This window comes from Cyanistes caeruleus, chromosome 5, assembly GCF_971803275.1.
Source record: "Cyanistes caeruleus chromosome 5, bCyaCae1.hap1.1, whole genome shotgun sequence".
Classification (NCBI taxonomy): domain Eukaryota; kingdom Metazoa; phylum Chordata; class Aves; order Passeriformes; family Paridae; genus Cyanistes; species Cyanistes caeruleus.
In genome coordinates this window covers 80,559,620-80,584,310 of record NC_141705.1, presented here as the reverse complement: position 1 = coordinate 80,584,310, position 24,691 = coordinate 80,559,620, and the positions used below count along the sequence as shown (strand labels likewise).

Genomic DNA, 24,691 nt, shown 5'->3' with positions numbered 1-24,691 from the left:
GATCTGAGCTCATTTTCTGAAGACCTGTACGAAAGTCAATGAAGCACAACCACCAATTCACTTAATCACAGTTCAATCACCTTTGAACAACTGTTTAGTGTGGTAACAGGACAACCAAATCACTTATCCTCCACTCCAGGGATTAAGATGGACTCCTGTGATGGCAATACTAAGTAACACAATATGGCATCTAAGGGATGACTATTTTTCCAAATTAAAAACCTAATTTAAAACCAAAATAAATGTTAAGATAACGGGTCTTCTCTAGAAGCAGACTGAGTCTACATCTTCTCTAAATCATTTCTTAATTATGCTCTATATTATTCTAATGCACAGCAGCCCTTGGAGATCAAAAAATGGTTAATTCTGAACTGATGGCAGCATTTGGCAGGCCATGGACCTGCTCCAGCAAAAAATTAGTTCCAGGACAATAAAGTCAACTTCACAGAAAATTCTGTATTTTATGGAATTAACTATTACTTTCTCATGTTATACAGTACCACTGTAAATTCACCTTCTCCCTTCCTTCATCTGATGAGGGCTTTTATGTCTGTGCAAGCAAAGAAGGCTAAAGTCAATTTCATAGGACCAAGTCCCTGAATTTTGTGTTACCTGCTTTGAGGAAAAAGACCTAAAACGGATGCAACAGGCCTAAAGCATAATTGTAGTGACATCTCTGTCATTGGTGCCCTCTTTCACAACCATGAATCCTGAATATTCTGAATGGGAGCAATAGGAGCATCCCAGAGACCAGCTCCATCCATCCCACTGCACTTGATCCCCTCTTAATTTGTTTATGGTAACAACAAGGGAAACATAGGGATTGAGTGTGTTTCTTATAGCCACAAAATGTGAATTCAGCACTGGCTGAAAAGTGTCAAAGAAGAAACAAGTCAGGTTAAGTAACTGCTCTCCTGTTCCCATCTGTGTGGTCCATCCATCCAAACCTCTCTGTAACCTGGAGAACCAAAGGCCTCTACAATTACCCCAGACAACATTTAAGCAGCAGGAGCTCGCAGTAAGTTAACAGAGCGAAACACTGCGAGACTCTAAGTACTGTGCCCAGACAGAGTGTTCCCATAATGATCCCACTCCATCTCTATCCACTGGGCTGGGCTCAAAACCATCTGTATTATTTTTTGAGTGAACGTGCCTTCCCCCTCTATCAATTAACTATCACAGTAAGTCATGCTACCACAGCTGAAGACAACTATAAATTACTGTCATTTCCCTAACGTGCAGATTCACAAGTGAATGCTGATCCCAAATGATTCCAAGTGTTTGTTTAACAAAAAGCAGGGAATGCATATTGACTTAATAGATGACAAACTTGAGGCTTATGATGAGAAACTGCCATTGTCTTTTAATCACAGTCTCACAATAAATCCAAATTAGAGAGCGTGTCCTGTCCTGTGGGACCATTTGTAAGATTGTAATTAGCTCAGCGACAACCCACATAAACTTGGATGGAAATGCTGCAGGAGAGAGCTGAACCCAGTCTGTATTCACAAACCCAGACTACTAGCTGCAGTTGCAATCTCCTTCTAAATATTCCTCTCATTTAACACATCCAGTAACTCCCAAAATACATATATGCTACACAAGATAGCTGCAAGCCAGTCAGCTGCAATTGTGGTTTTTGATCGAGTCCTTCCCGGCAAGACTGCACAGTCAAACTCAACACAAGCCCGGCACTAACACCATCAGACCAACATAATGAAATAACTCTCAAGGTCACCTAGTAAATAAATGCACACCAAATTATTAATTAAACAGCACTACTTGGGCAGTACAATCGCTGAGACACGAGTGCTACTCACTGCTGTGCAGCACAGGGGCAGGAGCTGTGGATTTGATTACAATGCAATACCAGAACATCTTCAGTGCACAGGTATCAGGAGCAGAGTGTCATGCTCAGCCCAGTATGGCTAGAAAGAGAAGCTGGATGCATTTAAAGGAGACAGACATGTAGAGGACAAACTAAAATTAGAAGCACATTCCCATGGGCAGTCCATGAGAATACTAACACCCTGGTGAAACCACTATAAAAAGAACTTCCAAATTTGGAAGGTGACTAGGAGGAGAGAGGTGTCATTAAACCCCTCTCAACTGAAAAAAATGCCTGGATCAGCAGTTTTGTAGGAGTAGAGAAGTCTCCAGTGCCGAAATCTGAAAAAGCCCAGCCTGAACTGAGCAATTATGATCTATTTATCCACTGCCAGTGATGGAGGTTGGTGTTATTTGTGGGTCAGAGGATTCACTCTGTGCCAGGATGCAGCAGAAAGAAGAAGAGCAGACCAGCTTGCATGCTTTGGAATGCCATGCCTTTAACATGGATACTCCCAACAGCAGTGCAACAAAACCAGGGTGAAAAGGGAATTTGTGTCTTTAAAAGCAGAAGTTTGAAGAAACGAACCTTGATTTTCCATGTGCTGTTTCCAACATCTAAGATACTATAAAATCTCTTCCTGAAGTGGTATTCCATTAAGAAAGATGTATAAGATGCATATAAAGTGCAAAACATAAGCAGAAAGGGGATTTTTGCATGTGCCATGGCACAGACAAGTTCAGCCTACAAAAAGCTCTTCCAAATCCACATCTTGGAAATCCTGCAATCCAAAGAGTCTGTTGCTGTTTACAGCTTTTAGTCAAATTACACTTTCTTTAGGAATTTATGTCACAATACTTAAAAATGAATGCAAATGCAATTTTAGGAAAAGAACAAAAAACATCTTAAGAGGGATGCAGCTATATTGGGGAATATCCACTTTTCCTTTCAGTACCTGGTTTGCTGATCTGCAGGGAATACTGAACTAAGTCTTCTCCAGGGTACAAATGGCAAGACAAGAGGCCACAGCCACATGCTGGAGCCTGGAAAATCCTAGCTAGGCACAGAGTTATTTATTTATTTACATGGATAGGAAGGTGATGGAACACTGGAGAGGTGCCTGGAGCAGCTGGGCCATCTCCTTCTCTGCAGAGTCTCCAGACTCAGCAGGATGGGCTCTGATTTACCTAAATTTACTGGACAAAGTTTGAGCAGGGAGTTGGGACTGGATACCTTCCAGAGATCCCTTCCAACCCACATGATTCCATGATCCATGACATTTTCTTGCAGAGGGCTGGGTATGTAAGTAAAGCAAGATGTCTGTGCAGATGGGAGTAGCCCCACAGATTGTCTCTCCTAATGAGGTCCCCGGTTTGGTATCGCCTCTGGAAAAGGAGCAAAGACATTCCAAAGCTCCACAGTGAGCTCCCAAAGCACCACTCCTGATTTTTGGTTGCAAAGTCAAAACATGACCCAGGGTCCAAAGTCAAGAGTCCTGCTTTTTGCCTCTTTCTGCTCCCAGCTCATATGCCCAGCGTTTCCCTGTCCTGTTCCTTCTCTCTGCCCCTATGTGTGAACAGATCCTTTTCTGTTTGCCACAGGGAAATAGGGGGTTGAGATGGGATGTGGCTCTCAGGTGGCACAGACAGCCCAGCACTTTCTCCAGAAGCAGGGTAACAGCTCACCCACCATGGGTTAGGATGCCAAACACTCCAAATGGGCAGATTTAGGCTGCCTGGGAAAGAAATGCTGCCTGAATGGTAATTCCTTATTTTCTCTAGGGAAAGGGAACAAGACAAAGGTGTCCCACAGAGTGGGTTCAGCCCAGAGCCACAAATGCCAAGGCTGAGGCAGGATTATCACAGAAAACACACAACAAGTTTTACCACCCCTGAAGAAGCTGCTCTAATGCCATCAAGTGATGCCTATCCACATCACCCAATATCCTGCAACCTGTTTTCAGTTGGGGGTTGGTTTTTCCTCACCCTCAGATCAAGCAAAGGTTCCCAATATTTGGGTATCAATCCAAGAACCAGTGCAGAATTCACCAATTACACCATCAGCAACATAATCTGTAAAAGCAAAGCAAACAGAACTTTCAATATCCCCTAAAACTGCGCTAAAAATGTCTGTGCTAACTTTACTGAAAGAAAAAGCTTAGTTTAGCTGAAGTAGTAGAGCTATCTGTTTTTGGAGGAAGGAGTCCAGAGGAAAATTACATATTTGTGGTTTAGCTGGGAGTCATGATGTCTATCCGTATGCATAACACGTGGTTGCAGATTCATAACAAACAAAGCTTTCAAACAACAAAAAAATGTAAGTTCTGAGAGATCCATCTTGTGTGTGCACAGAGAGAACAATTCATTTCAGTAGAGCTTATTCCATGGCTCTTGAAGTCAGCAGCGCAGCCAATTATGAAACTCTTCATTCCAGGAAAGACAGAGAAAGTAAAGCAGAACAAGAGATGAAAATTCAAGTGGAAGTGTGGCAGCCACCCCAGTCCTCACCCCACCACAGCAGGATCCTCAAGAGATGTGTTTTAATTCCACTTCCCGTTTCTGTGGATTACTCTGTTTTACATTTAAAATGACTGGCTGCAAAAGTGGAGTGGACTTCAGGGAAAGAAAAAAATGTTTAGGAGAATCTGGACACACTGTGAAAAGAACTTGCGTGCATTTAAGGAAACAGACAAACAGAGGCTTAAGTGGAGACGGAAAATGCTTCAAGATCTGGTTCACACTTGATTTATATTGAATCATTACCTATTGTGGTGCAAATTAGGCATGTACTTTCTGAGGTAAAAAATTACAAAATTGGCGGCAAACCTTAGCAAAACCTCATTTTCTTGGTCTATTATGGATACCGCTACAGTTATCAGGGATATTACAGCCAGCAATGCTTCACTTGAGCTAAAATAACCTTGTGCTCCATTAAAAGGAAAGAGAATTAATGTAGCATGGCAAAGAGTGGTGTCATTGTCTGCACTCAAAGACATTTTTATGCTTCACAGTAACCCAGAAAAGCAAAACTTAAAGATGCAATGCCACTCTTAGCAGACTAGAAGTATTCTGCTGCAAACAAAAGAGACAAAAGCTGTAAAAGGGAATAAAGCTGCCTTCCTCCTACTTTGCTGGCACACTCAGACCACATTATCTGATGCTTCATATGGCTCATGCTGAAAATCACTGACACATTGATTAGCACTACATAACTTACAGTCTTTTAACTACTGCGGGCTTTGATACTCCACTCACTTCAGGGCCACCAACAGCTCTACACAAAGAGCCTTCCACACCAAATCCTTACAACAACACAAGTGAAAACTTTCAGCCTTTTCCTCTTCAACATTAACATACATTCACAACAACTTCACCAACTCAAAGGAATCAGATGCACAGCAGTAATAAAAACTGCTGAGAAGGAGAAAGCCTGCAGAAAACCCAGCTGCAACAAACCCCACTATGCCCCCCTGTGTGCTCTTGCCTGGTGCAGTCTCGTTCCAGTACATTTAATTTCACAAATAGCAACTGCAAAACCAGCTTCTGTATTCTGTTGTTGCACTCCACTAGTCAGTTACTTGCTGTAGCCATGGCTGACTTTAAATATTCAAATCTGGTATTTTAAAATACTCATGAAATTGGCTCTTACATTAACTATGAAATCATGTCATATCACTGGTTTATTTGGTTTCTTGATATTTTATTTTAATCCTCTCAAGGAGTAAATGGTTCACCTTCTGCATCACGGAAATTGCAAATTTAATTAATTCAACAGAATGGATGAGATATAAAATTGTTGAAGTGATCAGCTCATCTAAGCAATAAAAATAATTAAAGGAAGTGAGATTCTCTAATGGATCAGTCCCATGTAAACTAGAGCTTTATATTTATAGAAAAAGTTCTATTTATTTAGTTGCACAGCTATAGTTAATACATCCCTGGGGACCATACTTATTGAGCATAAATTTATATAGCTGGGGATTGGTTTGATTTTCACTGCATCAGAAATGAACTATATATTTTTGACATGAAGTAAAACCTTAAATTAAGCTTAGAGAAATAAGTGTGCTCAGGAACTACGTCTGCTCAACTTGAACACGCCTGATTTTTACCCTGTGTTTGGTTTAGAGAGTAACTTAACTAATACCAGCTGAGCTACTCACAACTGTGCCACACTAAGACAAAAGAAATACAGAAAGGAGTTACTGCATCCACATTTTCTACACATTAATGGTGTTTCTCTTGAGATTCGTGGGACTTTATGCATGCTTGGCGAATACAAACATAAAGGACATGTTGTGCATAAAGTCACAACCCCCCCTACATATCCTGAATTATCCTCTGTTCAAAAATGACAAGGCAATATGCAGTTTCTTATTTTCCCCCGCGTGAGGAATTTAACCACTTCAACGCTCATGCTTTGTGTTACGGTGGGGAGAGGAAGTGACCCCAAAATGCAGGCTTTTCCTACTTGTGGCAAAAGGAGTAAGCTGGACACCAGCACAGAGTGTGGTGAGGAGCAGTGCCAAGTAGGGGTGATACCAATTTCCTGAGCCATTGATGATAAGTTCCCAGCTCAAAGCATGGAAAGGAGCAGACTCCAAGTGGACACCATGTTGGACACCAACACACTCATGAAACCAGAGGAGGGAATTGTCTTTTTTCCTGTGTGCCAATCTCTTCTGAATCTAGGCTGCCTCTTGGCCTGCTGCAACACCAGCCTGCCTTGGGAAGACGCTGCCCCATGCTCCTCCCATCTGCTGGTGCAGCTCCAGTTGTTCAAGGAGCAGAGCCCATCCTGCTGTCAGAGCACACTTGTGGTGATGCCTCAGCGTGGCTGAACCAGCAGATCCGCAGGAATGGGCCCCATCTCTGACTGGCAGTCCTACTTACCTCTAAATACCCTGACTTACAGAGCCATTCAGGGACAGCCAGGCCTCGTGCCAAAAGGACTTCATTTATCACCTGAAGGGCTGCCACATGTCAGTAAAATCTGCTGCTGCTGCCTTTGGGGAAGGGCTGAAGATTGATCAGAGACAGACTTGAGCCTGATGTTGCTGGCTAATGGACCCTGCCTGCCTGCCATAGCTTGTACACTGTCTGGAAGGCCTGGGAGGAGGTGGCAGAGGCAGGGAATGATGGGCTGTAAGCAAGTGAGAATGCAAAGCCAGCAGAAGCCCCTCCAGTAGTTACAGAGAGATCTTCACAGTCTAACTCCCATTAGGAAAATACTACTCAAATGCAGCACAAACCCTGCAAGAGCAAACTCCACTTGGGAAAAAACCTCCATGGTTTTACCAGGTTTGAATCAGCAGTTTTCCAGCATGGGTCGGAGCTTGTACCATCAGGCTAATCCCATTATTTGGGATCTCATAAACCAAAATTAGCAAAGCAGTTGTAAATCAATGCCAAACGTTGTAACAAGATGGTGCAACAGTGTTACACCACCAAAAAAATGTCGATTGCAAGACTAGAAATTAAAGTGCTAAAACTAACTTTACCCAAAGTTAAAAGAGAACCAAGAAATCAAAGATTACCAAAAGAAGATAAAGGTGAGAAATCAGGAAAATGACAACCGATTTCTCGGTGGAGAGATGGTTACTTAGCAGTTTTCTTTTCAAACTTCCAAATTAAAAAAATTGGGAGCATTAGTACACATGGAACTGCTGGAAAGGTAATAGTTACCCAAGATGACAAATTCTGTGTGGGTATGTGCTCAGCAAAGGAGGTAAGCTTTTAATGTAACCTGATGTGAAATCTCACAAAGAAAAAGCACTAGATTCTCCGAACAGCAAGGCTTAACCTACATTTCCATCCATTTTAAACTCTGTAAAAAAGCAACCCTCTACATACTGATGTACAGCCATGTCACCACAGTAAGAATCTGAGAAACATGGCAATCCTGAAAGTCACACTAATGCACAAACTCCTGCAGCCCAGGAGCTGTTAACACAGGAACATGAGCTGTGTTTGCCTAGAAATTTCCTAGTGCAGGGTAGGAGAGGTCAAATTACTCCAGCATAGCTGGAAGAGGAGAAAATGCCAGTATTGCCAAAGACTGACAGGGAAGAAAGGATTCTGAGCCCCCTCAAAGTTTGTTCTCAAGGCCTGCAAATTTAGCTAATGGCTTTTGCCTCATTTTAATTCCCAGACAAATTCAGCAGGGCTCGCTTTCTACTGCAGCAATACAAAGCACTGAGGTCAGAAGAGGCAGAAATCAGAACAAGGAGTATTGGTGAGGTGCAACTGGAAACAATGAAGAAATTCTTTTAAACAAACTTTCACACATACATTACTTAAGTGGTAAATGGAGATTTGAAAAAAGAGAACAGAAAACACTGTAATCCACTTGCCTTATTTTTCTGACACCACTCATTAGGCATCGTAACTACAAGGCTGGACAGAGAAGAAATAATACATTTCTTAAAAGGATTAATAAAAGAAAGAGATGCTGAAAAATGAACTGAATTAGTTATGTGCAAAGCGGTGTCTGCACAGAAAATCTCAACTTGCAGAGATGTACTGGAGCTCTGCCTGTAAAAAAAGTGAAAACTTCTTCAAGGAAGATTTCTGTGACACCTCTTGGCTATGAAGGTGAACAGTAAGGACTGCATAGAAACAGAATCATTTAACATTTGGCCTTTCTTCAACAATACTTAGCTTTCCAAAAATAACTGCCTGTACATGGTCATCTTTAATTGGTTGGGTGGTTTCTCAAACTAGATCTCTGCTTTCCTACAGAAATCCCACTGAAAAAAAACAGCTACCATTTTTTTCTTATTTTTCTTAACTTACTTTTTGTCAGAGCTGAGCTCCCTTCCTCTGGCACACTTCCTTTTTCACTCTTAGTGCTTCTCGGTGTGGTGCAGCTCCATTACTCACCAGAGATGACAGTTTAAAAGGGGATGTGATAGTGACCCAAGCATAAGAGCTCCAGCAGGGTGCTGGCAGCACTTGGAATGATTTTAGGGTCGTCATTTAGCTGGCTGAGGGCATGGCTGCCGGAGAAGGGATATGACAGAAATGACGCCTGCTGCCAAACCCTAGCATGCCAATTCCAGGTCACAAAAACCTTCTCTCAGACAGATCCAGAACATGGCAGGTTTTCTGAAACAGGAGCAGAACTCTTGGTCCATTATCCCTTAAACTGTGCACTTTGGTGCAGGTGGTGATGCACAGTTTGTGCAGACTTGCAGAGCTCTACCTGCCTGTCACCAAAGCTGTCACTGCCTGTTTGCACTCCAAGCCAAAGCTCACAGATACAAACTGTGCATGTGGAACAGCTGGCTTGTAACAGAGCAGCTGAACGCCATCCTAACACTGCTTCAAGCCACTCGACAAGATAGAGACTTGTGACCACATGGAACCAATTCAGACTTTTGTTTCAGCTGAGTTCTGTGCATTTCAGCCCTTCCCCTACATCAGTTCACTGCTGCATTTGGTTTGTTTTGCCTGGCTTGTGGAAGCTCAAGAATATGTTCTGGTTCCAGTATGGCCCAGGTGAATGGCTCTGGAGTCTGACTACACCAGCTGCAGAAGGGCTGCACCTCCTCCCTAAAAGGACTTGTACGTTCCCTTATTTCTCACCACTTTACAATGCAAAACCTTTGGTGGGATAAAACAGCACAGATAATTCTCTTCCTTCTTAACCAAATTTCTAGGTCAAACCTGTAAGCTTAAGAGAGATGCTGCAGAAATTTGACATCTCATTTTGAGTTGCGCTATACTTGCTTTCACTTTCACTTTATCATTAAAAACAAGGAGCTGATTTCATCCAAGGCATTAGACAATTTTAGTAGTCTGAAAACACCCTAATGGACAGGAAATTCCCACCCTTCTACAAAAGTCTCAGGTATAGCAAATATTCTTGTGAGAGACACCCTTGGCATATAATTCAGTGAATGGAAAACTGAAAAACACAGCGACAGTTGTCTGAAGATCAAGCTACTTACCTGTTTACACTGTTTCTAAAGCAAGGAGACAGACACACCCCACCCTCCAAAATAACTTTATTTTTTGCTTCACATGGTTAGAAAACATGACTCTGGAAATAAAAGGAGCAGAGCTTTCTTCATTTTGGAAGGACAGAATCTCAAACACAAAACACAGTATAAAATAAGCATCTCACTAAAACCAGCACTAATTATTGACATTGGTCTGTCTCATTGTGCAAGAGACACAGCCAGCTCAAATTGTTCTGCAGGTCTCTGAAAATCATGAACAATCCTGGAAACAGTCCCTCCTACACACTGCTCAAAACTCCCCAAATACCTGGCACAGAGTTCATTGATGGCAGAGCAATGGCTCAAAGATGAGAACACTGCACGCTGCTCTGGGTGATCCATCAGATTATTGCATCCCATAGCAGAATTCATAAGGAGCACCACATTATAAAGGAAGAGTCTTGCCTGGAGATATTTGCACTTGATTTCTGAGCTGCTCTTTGGTATTTGTTAATTTCCATTTCCCCTATATTTTCTAACCTGATAAACACTGCACAAATCAATGAAATGTTCCTACCGATATTAGGATGCTTCAGGAGGCGACAGATTCTGGCTTCTCTTTCCAGTTTCTGGTGATCTGCATCAAAAAGACAGTAAAACAGTTGCTGTTAGTATGTAGTTTAATCTATTTCTTTAGAGTATCATCACATCATCATCATCCCCATCTGACTGGATCTTTAAAAAACATCTCCTTTCTTTAGACCCACTAACATTTTCATCCAAACTGTAATGAATTGATTATTTTTAACCTTTGGGTAGAGCAGGAGGCTGGAGGTCTGGACTTGTACATCATGGAGCCCTAACGACATTTCTGGAGATCAAGTACTAGTGCTTGTGTCAAACTCTGTTTTCTACAAGAAACAACACAAATATTCCAAAAGATTAACTTCGGAAAATACAACTGCTTGATATGTTAAAAATACGCTTTGAACCTTGAAAATATTAAGAAATGAACAAGTTCAAAAAAAGTTGCTTGGGATGGCAACTCTAAAGAGTCAAAAATTTAGCATCAGATGTTAAAATTAGAAAGTTCAATCCTTAATGCAAAGTGTCCAGTTAGATATGTAGGTTAAAAGAACTACAACAGATTTATAATAAAACACAGGAAGCAAACACCACCACTTTTGTAACTTAAAATGCTTATCACTTCAAGTTTCTCACAACACATTTTAAAGAACAAGAGGAAAGAAGAAGGGAAGCTTTTTCACTTCTTCTACAGTTTCTGCTTCCTAATATTTGCAGTCAACTCTAACAGCAGCTGAAATGATTTTACATATGTTAACAGTTCAGATTATTTTCACGTGCTTTTAAGAACTGGGATAGTTCTTGAGCTAGTCATTACTTGTCAACTGACCCATCATACCTTCTGAAGCCTCAGAGTCTCCACCACTTCATGAGAAAATCTGCCAGCTTCACTATCTTTACCTCAATGTTTATTAAAAAAAATCAGAATAATCAGAAGTTCAAAGTATTAAAAAGAATTATCAATTAAACTGCAATACAAGCTTAAAGCCTATTTTGTTAAAGTTAAACTCTGCCACCAAGGTTTCCTGTTCAGATTTTTGAATTCAGTTGCAGCAAGGCTGAAACATAAGCACAGACATCTACAGTTACAGCACCTTCATGTCCAGCAGCTCTGGCTGTAACTTAATCTTGGGCTGAGCACTTGGCACATTACCCAGAGCAAGCAGGGAGATGATCTGCAAGGCAAACTGAACTAAGCTGGGGTGAGAACAAAGATGAAAATGTGAACATTGCCTCAAAAGTAAAGAAACAATCCAGGGGCTATTGGACATTTAGTGTAGAAGCTGTGTCTCTGGCGTTTTACCAGCTCTACCTTCAAAGGCTCTTCTGTACCACCTCCAGCTATATTTACAGATCAGCCAGCACAGCCAGAAATCTGGAAGGTGTCTGATAGTTTTCTATGAAGTGCTAAAAACATCCTGTGCCGACTCTTCAGGAATAACAGATACAATGAAGAGCTTCATCTCCAGCTCTGAATATGAAGTATAAACATTTGAAGGTTTTTTTTGCTATTAACTGCTATATCACAGCTTCTGAGCTGACACCAGATATGATTAATTTTCAGCTTTCCTTTACAGACATGACAGTGGGCTCAGATAACAAATGCTAGAGGTGAACACTTTCAGATATGAGAAGCTAAAATGCTACAGCATGATTTAAGAACAATAACTATATTGATTAGAAAAGCACGCCTGTTATTTTCAAATCACAGTGAAAACATCTTAGAGATACTGCTGGATGCACTGCAACATATGAGGATAACATCTACATCATCACTGTTAGCATTGACTGCATTATATATCCCCAGGTTTTACTCCAAATTGAACCAATTGATGGACACCAAGGTGTTCTTTGCTGTCACGCAAATTAGAACAATGAGCTCAGTGCATTTAACTCCTACAGCTGTTTGTGCCACAGTAATTGCTGTCTCACACCTGCTGGGTGACTGGAGGTACCTCACAGCCTGCACACTGTGCTGTGAGGCAGCAGAAAGAGCATTCAATACTCCCTGAGCCAGGGATTTAAATGGACATGAAGGTTCAGAAGATGACAGGGGCGCTTCAGAAAAATGGAGTATTCCTTGGTGCTGTTAGAGGAGTTAGTCTGCAGTACCTAAGTGTTTGGGGGTGGGACCAAATGCAAATTTAACTTCAGGTGGTATCCAAGAAAACGACTCCCCTCTAAAATCAGCATGTTTGTTCTATGAGTTTTAGGAAATACTGTTCCTTCCTCTCTCTGGTTTATTTACAAGTACTTGCAACTGCAACTGCTGTGCCACCCGTAGCTATTTGTGTTACCCTGCCTGCTGCCAGGGCTCGAGTACTGGGGAGCTAAAGGTGAATGTCAGAGGGCAGGGCACACTGAAATACTTCGAGCACTCAGCTCCCAAACATCTGAAGGGTAAGGTGTGCCACTGCCACGGGGAAAGAAGGGTCCTGCCATACAGCCAGGGAAACTACCTGGCAGCCACCAACTCCCCCAAACCCTGGGAAAGTTTGGGATACCATCTGGAGGCAAATGTTTATGTTACAACAGTATCACAGGAAAAGTTCTGGAAAAAAATAAATGCAGTAACAGGTCACTGATTGAAATCCAAGAGTTAATTCCTCTCAATTTTGACAGCATATAATTCACCAGCTAAAACTGTGTTTACCTGCCAGGTAAATATGAAACAGGAAAAATTATTACCAGGAACAGGAAGCCAAGCTCGAAAGCCACACAGATAATAAAAAGGGATCACACAAGTGCATTTATGTACTTGTTTCCTTTCCTCTCTTTTAATTACCAAGACTCAATTACAAACAGGCCTCCTACATTGTCTACTTAAGAAACTGTAATTAAATGAAAAATACAAGCTCAAAAAGCAGCAAAGCAAATGCAGAAGAAGGAATGCTCTACAAATTCTACATTATTTTATGAAAGCAAGTCTCCATTAGTGAACAATACCTCTACCACAGCAACAGTCTGTTGCCAAGATTGGCGAAAGATCACTGCCTGTCAGCCACTGATGCCTTCGAAAGGAAACCAGCAATGAGAATAATACAAGTTTATTAATGGAGAAAACCTTACAGCCACCTACAAGTAAGTTTAATCTGACATGGAACCAAAAAAAAATGAAAAAAAAAAAAAAAAAAAAGATTTAAAGCACTGAACCACAAAAATCTCAGCTTTGACAATAACTAATGAATTTCTGCAAAATCTGAAACAGACAAAATATAGCTGTAAAACTGGGGGTACCCATAGACTGTATACATTTAAAATCTTGAACTAATCCTCATTCATATGACCATGTTTTAATAGACCAAAAGCTAATATTATAATTTATGACACCATGCCTCAGAAAAATCAGACTGCCTGCATTGAGTTTCTACTAGGTAAGCAAATAAAATAACTAATTGTTTCAGTAGTATCAATATTTGCTTTCTTACAAAAGCTTACGTACACAGACTACACACATTTCTTGGATGACATCATCACTTTTTATAATTAAAGACATATAATGTATGTCTTTAATTAGGTATTTTATGTCTTAATATATGAAAAGATATAATTCATGTCTTGAGCAAATATCTCTTCTACTAAAGTGCCATCAGTCTTCATCCAAAGTGCTCATTGTGCATGACCACCCAAACTGAGCTAATCACCAGGGCAGAAATGTGCACCTCCCACCACCCATCAGCACAGTATCTAAAATACAAACGTCTCCAAAGCAAAGACACTTCCTAACAAGTATCTGTAGCAACTGTTTGTTGGGGATTAGGTGTCCTTGCTTTTGTCCCTCTTCACCTATAGAATTTTTCCCATTAGTTTCTGGGAACCCTGACTGCGGGTACTCCTTGGGTGCTTGAGAAGATGAAGAGTTTGGCTGGGCCCAGGGGGAAGTGGGGCAGGTACCAGGGAGGGCAGGGGCAGCTGCGGGTGGGCTCGTATTTTCTTTTTGTTATTTTATTATCAGAGTTTGCAGTCCACAGGTTAACACAGCAAAATTTCCAGCCCCAACTCCCTGATTTTGTCAACTTTGCTGACAACTGTCCAGAGCACTACAAAGTATCCACAGTCCTGTGGAACATAAATATTTGTGATTTAAGGGCATGCTGTGTATAGGACATGCTGTAACAGACACTTGCTTTAACTCCAAGAATGTGGTTTACACAACCTAACTGCATCAAATGCAGTTTCTAAACTCCCTCTGATGAAGGATTAAGGCTCTGGAAACAGCCCAGTTCTATTTCTTAGACCTGACCATTTCTGTAAGTTGATGTCACTAGCGGGTGTCCTGGTTTCTCCTAGGATAATTCCTGCTTCTTAGCGGCTGGTACAGTGCTTTATTCTGCATTTAGGATGAGAATCATGTCGATCCCACAGTGATGCTTCAGCTGCTGCTATAAGCAGTGTTCGCACTAAATCAGCTTCTCACAGCACCCCACAGGCTGGGGCTGACCTGCTGCAGATGAAGACCTGCGGCTCCAGGTGGAGAACAAGGGGTCCAAGAGGCAGCAGTGCCTTGGGGGCTGAGGATGTCAGCAATATCATGGGGTGCATGGGGAGGAGAGTGGCCAGAAGGATGAGAGGTGATCATCCACCTCTGCTCTCCCCCACTGGGGCCACATCTGCAGTACTGGCTCCAGGTCTGAGCTCCCAGCTCAAGACAGGCAAGGAAGGGCTGGGGAGGGTCCTGCAGAGGCTACAAACATGATGAGGGCACTGGAGCACCTCTCTTATAAGGAAAGGTCGAGGGAACTGGGCCTCTTTAGCCTGGGGAAGAAATGACTGAGATGGAATCTTAGCAATACAGACAAATACCTCAAGGGTGCCTGTCAAAAGGATGAGACCAGACTTTTCCAGTGGTGCCCAGTGATAGGAGAAGGAGAACACAGTAAGTTACACCTCAATATGAGCAAAAACTGCTTTGCTGTGAGGGTGACTGAGCACTGCAACAGGCTGCTCAGAGAGACTATGCGTTTTCCTTCTCTGGAAATACTCAACATTCATCTTGATATCATCCTGTGCAACCTGCTCCAGCCGAAGCTACTTTAGAAGGGGACTGGATTAGAGGATTTCCAGAAGTCCTTTCCAACCCCAAACATTCTGTGATAAACCTGGGGGTAGCCAGCTGGGGGCTGCTGCTCAGGAACTGAGTGGGCACTGGTCAATGAGCAGTTGCATCATGCACCACTTGTTTTGTATATTTTAATTCCTTTGTCATCATCTCCCTCCTATTACATATTAATATTCTCCCTTTTCTATCTTAGTGAACTACCTTTAACTCAACCCACAAATCTTCATTTTATTTCTTCTGATTGTCTCCCCAAGCCTCCTGCAGGGTGTGGGAGGAGAGAGGGAATGAGGCAGTGTGGCGTTTGGCTGGTTGTTGGGTCAAAGCATGACAGTGGGGACCAGCAGCATTACTAAGCCCCTGCCCGAGCTGGTTCTTTAGCAGTTTGCTCAAGACCTCGAGCAGTTAGCAAGCATTTTCAGCCCTTATGATAAAAGAAGAACCACATTTATTCACCTAACAGTCCATCACACAGCTCTCTGAATTTTCCATTACTGACTTTGTGCTACAGCAGTGCTCACAGATAAACCCCAGCTACCCCCTCTGCCCTTCTTGAATAAGTAAATGCTAAGCAATACAGTCCCCTTCCATTCCCAAAAGCACTTTTTCAAAATGAATGCTCCAGCATTCAGTACCTGCTCCTGGGGAGGTATTTGAACAGAGTCTTTACTTATTCCTCTCCTCCCAGTATTTATAGCCCGGAAAGTGGGACATTCTTAGAATAAACAATGACAGACACCGCGAGTGCTCATCTGAGCCACCCCTCCTAATGTTTCCTGAGCAGAATCACGCGCCAGGTGTTCAATGTTATAAAGGCATCCTCTCCATGGATACCCCGCTCCATAATGGGTAGGAGCATGCAACAACAATAGCACAGCCAATTCTTTCATTAGGCCATTGGTCAAAAGCATCAACAGAGCAGAAATCAGGGCACTGAGTACGCCTCCAGTTATTTCTGTGGCTCTGTTCCCATACACACTTCTCTTCAGCAAGCTGCTGAATATCAAGGGAAAGCAAAAGATATTAATTCAAGATGCTTTGTAAAATAATGAACAAGCCCTACACCTGTAGAGCTTCTAATTCTGCCCAACGGCATTAAAAAAACAAAAGGCACATTTGTGGTCAGCTGCAAAGGCCTACAACAATAACAGTTCTCAGCTGACTGATGTTCCTGCAGGGCTTTCTTCCACTTCCCACCCGCTTTCTGTGTTAATATTTTACCCTTCACAGCGAGCAAAAAATTGATAAATGGACACAGAGACCTGATTCCCATCTACCAAGCACAGATTACAGAGGCAGAGACACTGCAAGTGTCTTTAAGGCACTTTATCAGACACTTGATCCCTGATTTCTTCATCACCTTCAATGACCAAAAGGTGCAGAGTGTTCCTGCATTTGTGCTCTTTCTAGCATTGCTGCTAAAACTGAGGAGTTCCTGACCTCAAGTGAGCTAACAAAAGGAGTAAAGACAACGTGTGACATAAATAGTGAAGCACTGAGCCCACATGAATTCACTTATTTACATGATCTGTGTTTAACAATGTCCATAATGAACAGAAGGAAGAGATCAACAGAACGGTACAAATGCAAAGTGGACTTTACCCAACTGCTGGGAACCTTTAAACAGTTCCTAAGAGCACACATTCACACACTGCCCAGTTCAAGCTAAGAAATCCTATTTTTTCACCTTTTTATACTCTTGTTTGCTGTTGATTGAAACAGCCAGCTGGCAATTCACTCACTTTGCCCTTCTGACTTAGAAAAGCCAGAAAAACATTAGTGCAAGTCTAGAGCTGCTGCTATATACATGTATTAATTATTGTTTTCTGTATAAGGTATGTGCACAATTACACATAGTTTTCTATCTATTACATATTTTATTATATAAACAGCACACATACTGAAACAAAATGAAGTACTGTAAACTCTTCAGTGCCAAAGTAAACAGCAAGGGCCTGGGAGACAGAAGAGTGAGTCTGATCAGTGGGTCAGCTCCATCTGTTTGCCACCACTCTGCACCTGACATTTAACTCTGAGCACCCTGTGTCCCATCTTCTCCCCAACACCTCTTTTGGTCCGACCCATCCAGTGCTGCACCTTGTAGCACCTCTGTGCAAGGCTTACATTTATCATAACAGGAAAACCTGAATGCACTTTTCATCCTTCATCTTCCCCTTGCTGCCTCCTTCTGTCCCTACAGCAGTGTATTTTCCCTTGTGACTCAAACTTGCCATTCCTAGAGCTGATGGTCAGCCAAATCTTCTTCAGCCATTCCCCTTCCATCCCAAAATAACTGCATGGCCTTCATTTTGCAGGCTGGCAACTCTTCCTTTATTTCACTTCCCTTCTTTCATTTTTGCTTCTCAACTTAAAGCTTCCTGCCCTCTACCTGGTTAAATTCTGCTGATAAATATTTATTCCTTATTTTTTATTCAGTATTCCTCATTGTTTTCTAGCTTCTATTTTCTACTAGGCTGTTTAAATATTTTTATGCTTCTCAGTTCTCTTGGCTCATTTCCTGCAGAAAGTTGCAGTTTTCAGGAAACAATATTTGGAAAAAAGATGTTAGGAATTGAAAGTTCAGAAAAATAAATCATATAAGATGCCTGGAACTTGAGGTGTTGACTCATCAGTCTAATGAACACTAAAGCATCTGTTTGCCCTCAAATACTTCACTGGAGAGGGATGGGCTGCGGGATATACTTGACTTGACTGCCTTGCTCAACTCCAGTCCTACAGAGCCCATCTTAAACAAATTAAATCCATTAGCAACACTGTAAACTCTGAGCAGACTTCTGTCTAACAACTAAAATTCTGAAGGCACCCTCAAAGTTCTCAAGTGATGCAGCGAGACATGAATAAGAAACACTAATTTTCCTTCCGAATGTTATTAAAACGATATTGTCTCATAACAAAAGAAAAAAATGCAGCTAACTACTAAGTCAAAACACACTGTCAGCCACAGCAATATGTAAACTATAGTGGCAAACTGTTAATTTGAAATAAATTGTCACCTTCTGACTGAGGCCAGCTTATTTTAGTATAAATGAGTAATTACTACATGTAAGACTGGTGTCAAGTCATGATCCGTGACAGTTACTTGGCCGGGATAGGCACAAGTTACTGATTTTGAAGCTGCTGCAAAGAGCAAACTCTGAACTCTGACTTGAGATTTTCATTTTGGCAACAGTTATACTGTTAGAAATCCTACCAATGGTCACCATCTTTTGCCTTGTAGATGTAATTTCTACAAGATGCAGCATTAATTAATTGTGAGGGAGAAACTTTAAGCTTTTTTAAACAGACAATGACCAGTGAGACCGTTCAGTTTGATGACAGCTTATGGATGAGAGACTGCTCCATATTTAACAGAAAGGGAAATTCCATTGTGCAGAAAAGGTCAACAACTTTTATTTCCAGTATTTCCTGTAGTCACTGTTACTTTAAAACAAAATATCACACATGACTTATCCTACCAGAGACTAAGGGCTTCTTTTATGCAAATCCACTCAGAATCACTGACATTTATCTTAATAAAAACTCATGGACTTTAACCCCCTAGGAGGAAACAACTGTAGAACTAGAATCAAGTCCAAATAGAACAAAAACAATGGTTTGGCAGCTCCTGTTATGACTCAGAGAAAATTTAAGAAGCACATCAAAGCCAAAGCTTTTCATAACAAAAAGAAACACCGAGAATACATAAGCACATGCCTACAGGAATAATTCATCAAAAATAACAGTAGGCTGCACTAGTATTATAGGACTAAAGATACAATTGCATTAATAAAAATATCCTGATGCCTACACCTCAGTCTTTAGCAAACAGTAGGTCAGAAATAAAGTCAGTATTCCTATATGGCCCATAAGAAGCTGAAACAATAGAAATAACAAACGCAAAAAGGAGTTCCACATTAAGTTGTAACTTGATTGTCTTCCATCCATTAACTTGCTTTAAAATGAAGATGTGAATTATGACTAACCCACTGTATTATTTTTTTTTCTGCTCTGTCAAGTTGCTAAGCCTTTGCTCATAATAAAAACAAATCTCCTCCTCAAATACCATGTCTGTGAATAGCATTTAACCATCTGAAGCTTTATATTACAGCAATCTTTAATACCAGGACACTGATGCCATGACCTCTAAGCTACAAGAGTATGATCTTTTGCAAGAGGACTGCCTTGACATTATTTTTAGAATCATTTTCTTGCAGAGAGACTTGCAATTCACTTGTTTTGCAAAACCAAGAATTAAAAAAAAATAAATAGTAGACTTGCAAACACACACTTGTAAGAGACAGTCCCCAAAAGAAGTGTTTTCATTAAAAAACAAATCCCAGAGGAGAGCCAATGTCCAGGTGGCATTCCTCGGGGCCAGTGCTGGAATTTGTGCTCTTGAACATCTCTGTCAGTGACGTGGACGATGGGATTGAGCGCACCCCCAGCGCGTCTGCAGACGGCACGGAGCTGCGTGCTGCGGTTGACATGCTGGATGGAAGGGATGTCACCCAGAGGGACCTGGGCAGCCTGGGGACATGGGACCCTCAGGAAAGCTCAACAAGGCCAAATGCACGTTGAACACAACCTGGCAACGCGCACACGTAGCCCATAAAGCCGACCACGTCCTGCATCCAAAGTGTGGCCAGCAGGTCAAGGGATAGCGGAAGGTGTCTGTGGCAAGGGGTGGAACAAGATGATTTCCAAGGCCCCTTCCAACCCTAACCCTTCTAGGATTCTATGAAATCCTCCAAGTGTTTTGCCTCCTAATTCCTAATTTGTCTTATTCCAGTAAAACATGCCCAAATAGCTTGTCTGACTCAAAAGCTGCATTATTCCACTTGTTCTACAGCCAGTGAATAAAGATGCTCCGAGGCAAGGAAGTCTGAGGATTTCTTTCTTTTAATTAAGGCGAGGAGAAAACAAACATGACTTTTATAACCAGCCACAAATGAAAGTCCAAGCAAGCATTAACAGGTAATTAAACTTCACCTTTTGACAAATTTGGGGGATTTACTGGGTAAACAAACTCTCTCCCTTAAATGTGAGTTTGCCTAATATCCTGCAACTGTTTGCCACATGCTATACCCAGAAGATACAGAATATAATCAGCATATGTAAGACAATCAAAAGGATCTATAAGATAACTGAAGCAAGTGTAAGTACACACAACTCCTGCAGAAGATTAAGCCATCCTCTAGTGCTGCAGGCAGGAGGTCCCAGGAGGAAAGCCATCTTCCTTAATGGACAGTGGTTGCACAAAACCTGCCTAAAGGGATTTAAGCTTTTTCCCACTATTAAGAGAATTAACACTTGTTTATTTGCATGTGTAGTGTTAGTTCCCAAGCTGCTGGCCTTTTCCCAAGCCACTGAGCTTCTTGGGAAACAGTAGGAAACTGGGTTATCTCTCTGTTGGCAAAACAAGCAGGGCAAGCAAATCATTCTGTACCTCAGGAAAATAAAAGAACCACCCAATAATCCCACTATGTAAAAGAACAGTCAACACATTACAGTTTCTCACGGTGTCAGGTTCATCCCTGCTACCACTGAAAGAGCATTGAAAATCAGATCAATCCTTGAAAACCACACACTCTCAGGGATACAACAGACCCCACCAAATAATGAATGCCTATCCCTCATTTCTGGAAAAAGAAGAACTCAGGGAAGATATTGTAATATTCCAGAGACTCCAAATTCTGGCACAGTGACAAATACTAACTATCTCAGAAGGAAATACTGGAGTATCACTGATATTAGCATTGCACAGTGTTTTACTGATGTTATAAAAAAAAAACCAAGAAAAGTGATCAATATTAATTGGGAAATCATTGAATCTGATTAGCTTGATGATTTAGACAAAGTATATAAGAACATATTTACATGTTCTTATGTATTTACGTATGATTTTTTCTGAATACCCACACTGTCACTTTCAGTCAGGAATTTTATTATTCTGATTAGACACTGTATGGTTGAGGTGTTCTATCGCCAAACCCCAATCACTGATTCAAGTATGGCTTTTAAGAAAATCACAGCATGGAGCACTGGCAAAATACAGCAGACACCCATGACAAACCATCCCCCCTCCAAAAAAAAAGAGCCCAAACCACAACTAAACCACAAGAACTAAATGGAATTCAGAGTCAAAGGAAAGAATTTTGATTTACTCAGCAGAAAACCTCTCAACCGGAAAGAGATTACATTAGAAAAAAAAAAAAAATTAAAAATAACGTTTTGTTCAATTCCTCTTCCCTCCAAATACCAGCCTCTGGTACTGTTGTTTTTCTTAAAAAGTCATTCAATGGAAATACTTTCAATTATGGATGTTATGTACCACTAATATTAAACCGCCACATTTAATGTGGTTAGCATACAGAATAACTGAAACTATAGTAAAAAAACACCCCAACCTTTCTCTTTAAAAACTGAAAAGGAACTGGAGGAGAGAAATAACCCAGCCTCCAGTTGTGTTATTTAATTAAAACTTCCACTTCTAATTGAATTGCCAGCAAAGCACTGGGGAAACAGTCCCACTGCTAAATACCAAATTTATAAAACACAAGTTCATTACTCATATGCTGTATTTGTCCATAGTCCTTTCAGCTAATTCCAAGAGCTCACAGCCAGCATGGAACACCTCTCGGAGATGGAAAGGCTTCGTATGTAGCTCAGCACAGAAAAAGGACCACAGCACCTTCTCTTCCACAGCATCCAGGAACAGGCACAGGAAGCACTGATGGAAAATGCTGCACAAAGCGACTCTCAGCTTCTTTCCAGCGCAGCTCATCAGTTTCTCGTGAGGGTGTCTGAGCAGCAGCTGTGCAGTGTCGGCCCTTGGAGCTGTACAAAAGCCATCTGGACACGCTCCTGGGCAGCCAGGGGGGCTGGAGCAGCCAGCCCCCAGCCTCAGCCATGAGTGACTCTGGGATGCCTCAGCCTGGTGGAATCCCAGATGCTGGATATCCCACACCAGCCGACTGTCACGGGCATTTGGCCTCAGTGTCTTCACGCATGAGTGTTTCAAATGATTGGCACAGTCCTCATTCCTTGAGCAAACAGTTGTAAGCATTTTCCAGAGAGGGTTCCAAAATCTGGACTGGTGTTAAAGCAAGCCCTCTGACACCCATTTCAAAGGAAGATCACCTGTTTCATGCCACCACAGGTACTAGTAAGAGCACACACATTCCTAAAGCCCTCACCTGGTACATCAAGACTGCACTTGTGCAGTTGAGTAGATGTTTCCCATGTTAAGAACTCAAAAGAAGTTTACTGCTTAGGTAATTGTTATTTTATTAACAGCACCCTGACTAATCTGCCATGAACTCGATGCTCTGAGCTATCCCAATTAACTGTATCCACTCCGCCCCTTCGCACACGGGTCGGGTTTGTGATTGCTCAGGTAACCACGCATGAAAAGAAGCCATCTGCCAGCTTAAAGAGCCTGTCCCTCACGACAGACACTTGCTGTCAAGAACACCAGGATCAGGCAGAAATGCCTTGAATTCCCCACACTAGGTGTGGAGAGCTCGGTTTCTGGCACTTAGTCCTGCACCTCCTGAACAGGGCATGGCAATGGTATCAACCACAAAGACAGCTGCACAGATTTTTCTCTGGAATCTTCTTGCTCCTCAGGCAACTCAAACTTCTGCACGATGATTATGACATGATCCCTCACGTTGTGCCAGAGTGATGGTGCCATGGCAAACGTGGCTCTGAGGTGCCCAACTTCCACATTCTTCCAGCCTGATTCACGAGCTGCATTCCTGATGAACTGTGTGTGATGTTATTGTGCCTCCAGCCTTCACCCACCCGGCTCCCACATGTATGACACTGCCAAGAAAGGCCCTGCTCTGCAAGGTCAACACAACCTCACCCACCACATCTCAAAGGTACCACAGAGCACCAAAATCTTGGTTATCACTGGAAACACCAGCAGCAGAATTACCTCTGTCAAAAAGTTCACTGTTACCTGTGCACTCCTGAGTTGAACACTTCTCAAAAGACAGGTTTCTGCAATTAGGAATTTAGAGGAACTCTTATTCAGAGAAGAGCTAATAGTCACCTCAGCAAACACAGCCAGAAACTCACACCCTTCCTTGGCAGAGGGCCAGGCACTGTAGTCATTACTCTGGGAGAACTCTCACTGATGGAACTGCTCCACAGCACGCACATCATGACTCATGCTGCAAAAACTTGGCTCCTGGAGTTGTTTCCCATCTAATTAAAATTCACTCAAACATCCCACAGTCCAGCTTTTACCATAACAGTACCAGTATCTGTGTCTGCAGCCAGAAGACTATGCAGCACCACAGACTGGCTGTAGAGGTAGCAAATACACCTAATACTGAAAGAGATATGGAAGATGATTTACTTTGTTGCCTCTCTCCTCAAAGGTCCCAGTTACAGGCAGCTAGAAATTAAGCTGCTGCCAGGTTGGATTTTTTTTTTTTAAAGAACCCATGGAAGCAGCAGTGATACAATATAAAACAAACACATATGAACAAAGTAACTGTTGCCATATATTTTAGGCTAGCATAAAAGATTTATTGGACATGGCTTGCTTCAGTTTTTCCTCCCATGGGGTTTGTACAAACTCTTCTGTTGCCTTTTATTTTTAATTGGATGTTCTAAAGCCATGTTTAGCTCATTTATCTTTATTGGTTTTATTTCTAATGTAATTCTCTGAAGAATTTCCTCTATTGCTACTTCTCTTTTTAAAAGACAGTCCAAAGATACCAGTAAAGATCTGGTGACCTGTGCAATTATAAGGCATACAAAAATAAAACAAAATATTACATGAACATTTCTCTCTTGCAAAAAAAGATGCTTTGGGTTTGTCTCTTGATGTGACCTGGTGGATCAAACTACAACCAAAGCCTTTGGGAAGTGGCTGCAAAAAGCAAGTTACACTTCAAGTTTCTTAAGCATGGACTAACCACTAAGAAATGATGAAAACAGAAGAAGAAAGTACTTACTGTTACTGACTTGGCCTTTAAAAAAAAAAAAAAATAAATCCAGTCATCAACAGAAATACACAAAAAAGTAAAACCAACATTCCTACTAAGAAAAAAAAATAAACCAATACTTCTGCTTCTATTGTAATCAAAGTACAGAAGACTTAAAAGAAGAAAAACTTGCACCTTTAAACCCCAGTTTTACTAGACTGTAAATGCTATTCCTTAGATGTTTAAAAAACCAGAGGCAGGAAACCAACTCTTCTATTACTAACAAGTCTTTCATCTGGAACGTAGACATTTCTCATTACTTGTGATGTTCAAATTAT

General features: G+C 41.6%; 1 protein-coding gene across 34 annotated transcripts in view; it reads right to left on the bottom strand.

Annotated features, from left to right (window-relative positions):
• CAMK2D (calcium/calmodulin dependent protein kinase II delta) overlaps window positions 1-24,691 on the bottom strand; it is a 148,320-nt gene that overhangs the window by 67,422 nt on the left and 56,207 nt on the right. For all 34 annotated transcript variants that reach the window (XR_015286560.1, XR_015286561.1, XR_015286562.1 and 31 more), the window contains one exon: window positions 10,348-10,407. Coding sequence is in view for 23 of the 34 variants with exons in the window: in XM_086888128.1 (XP_086744254.1) it covers window positions 10,348-10,407 (60 nt within the window). In the remaining 11 variants the exon portion in view is untranslated. The remainder of the gene's footprint in view (window positions 1-10,347; window positions 10,408-24,691) is intronic.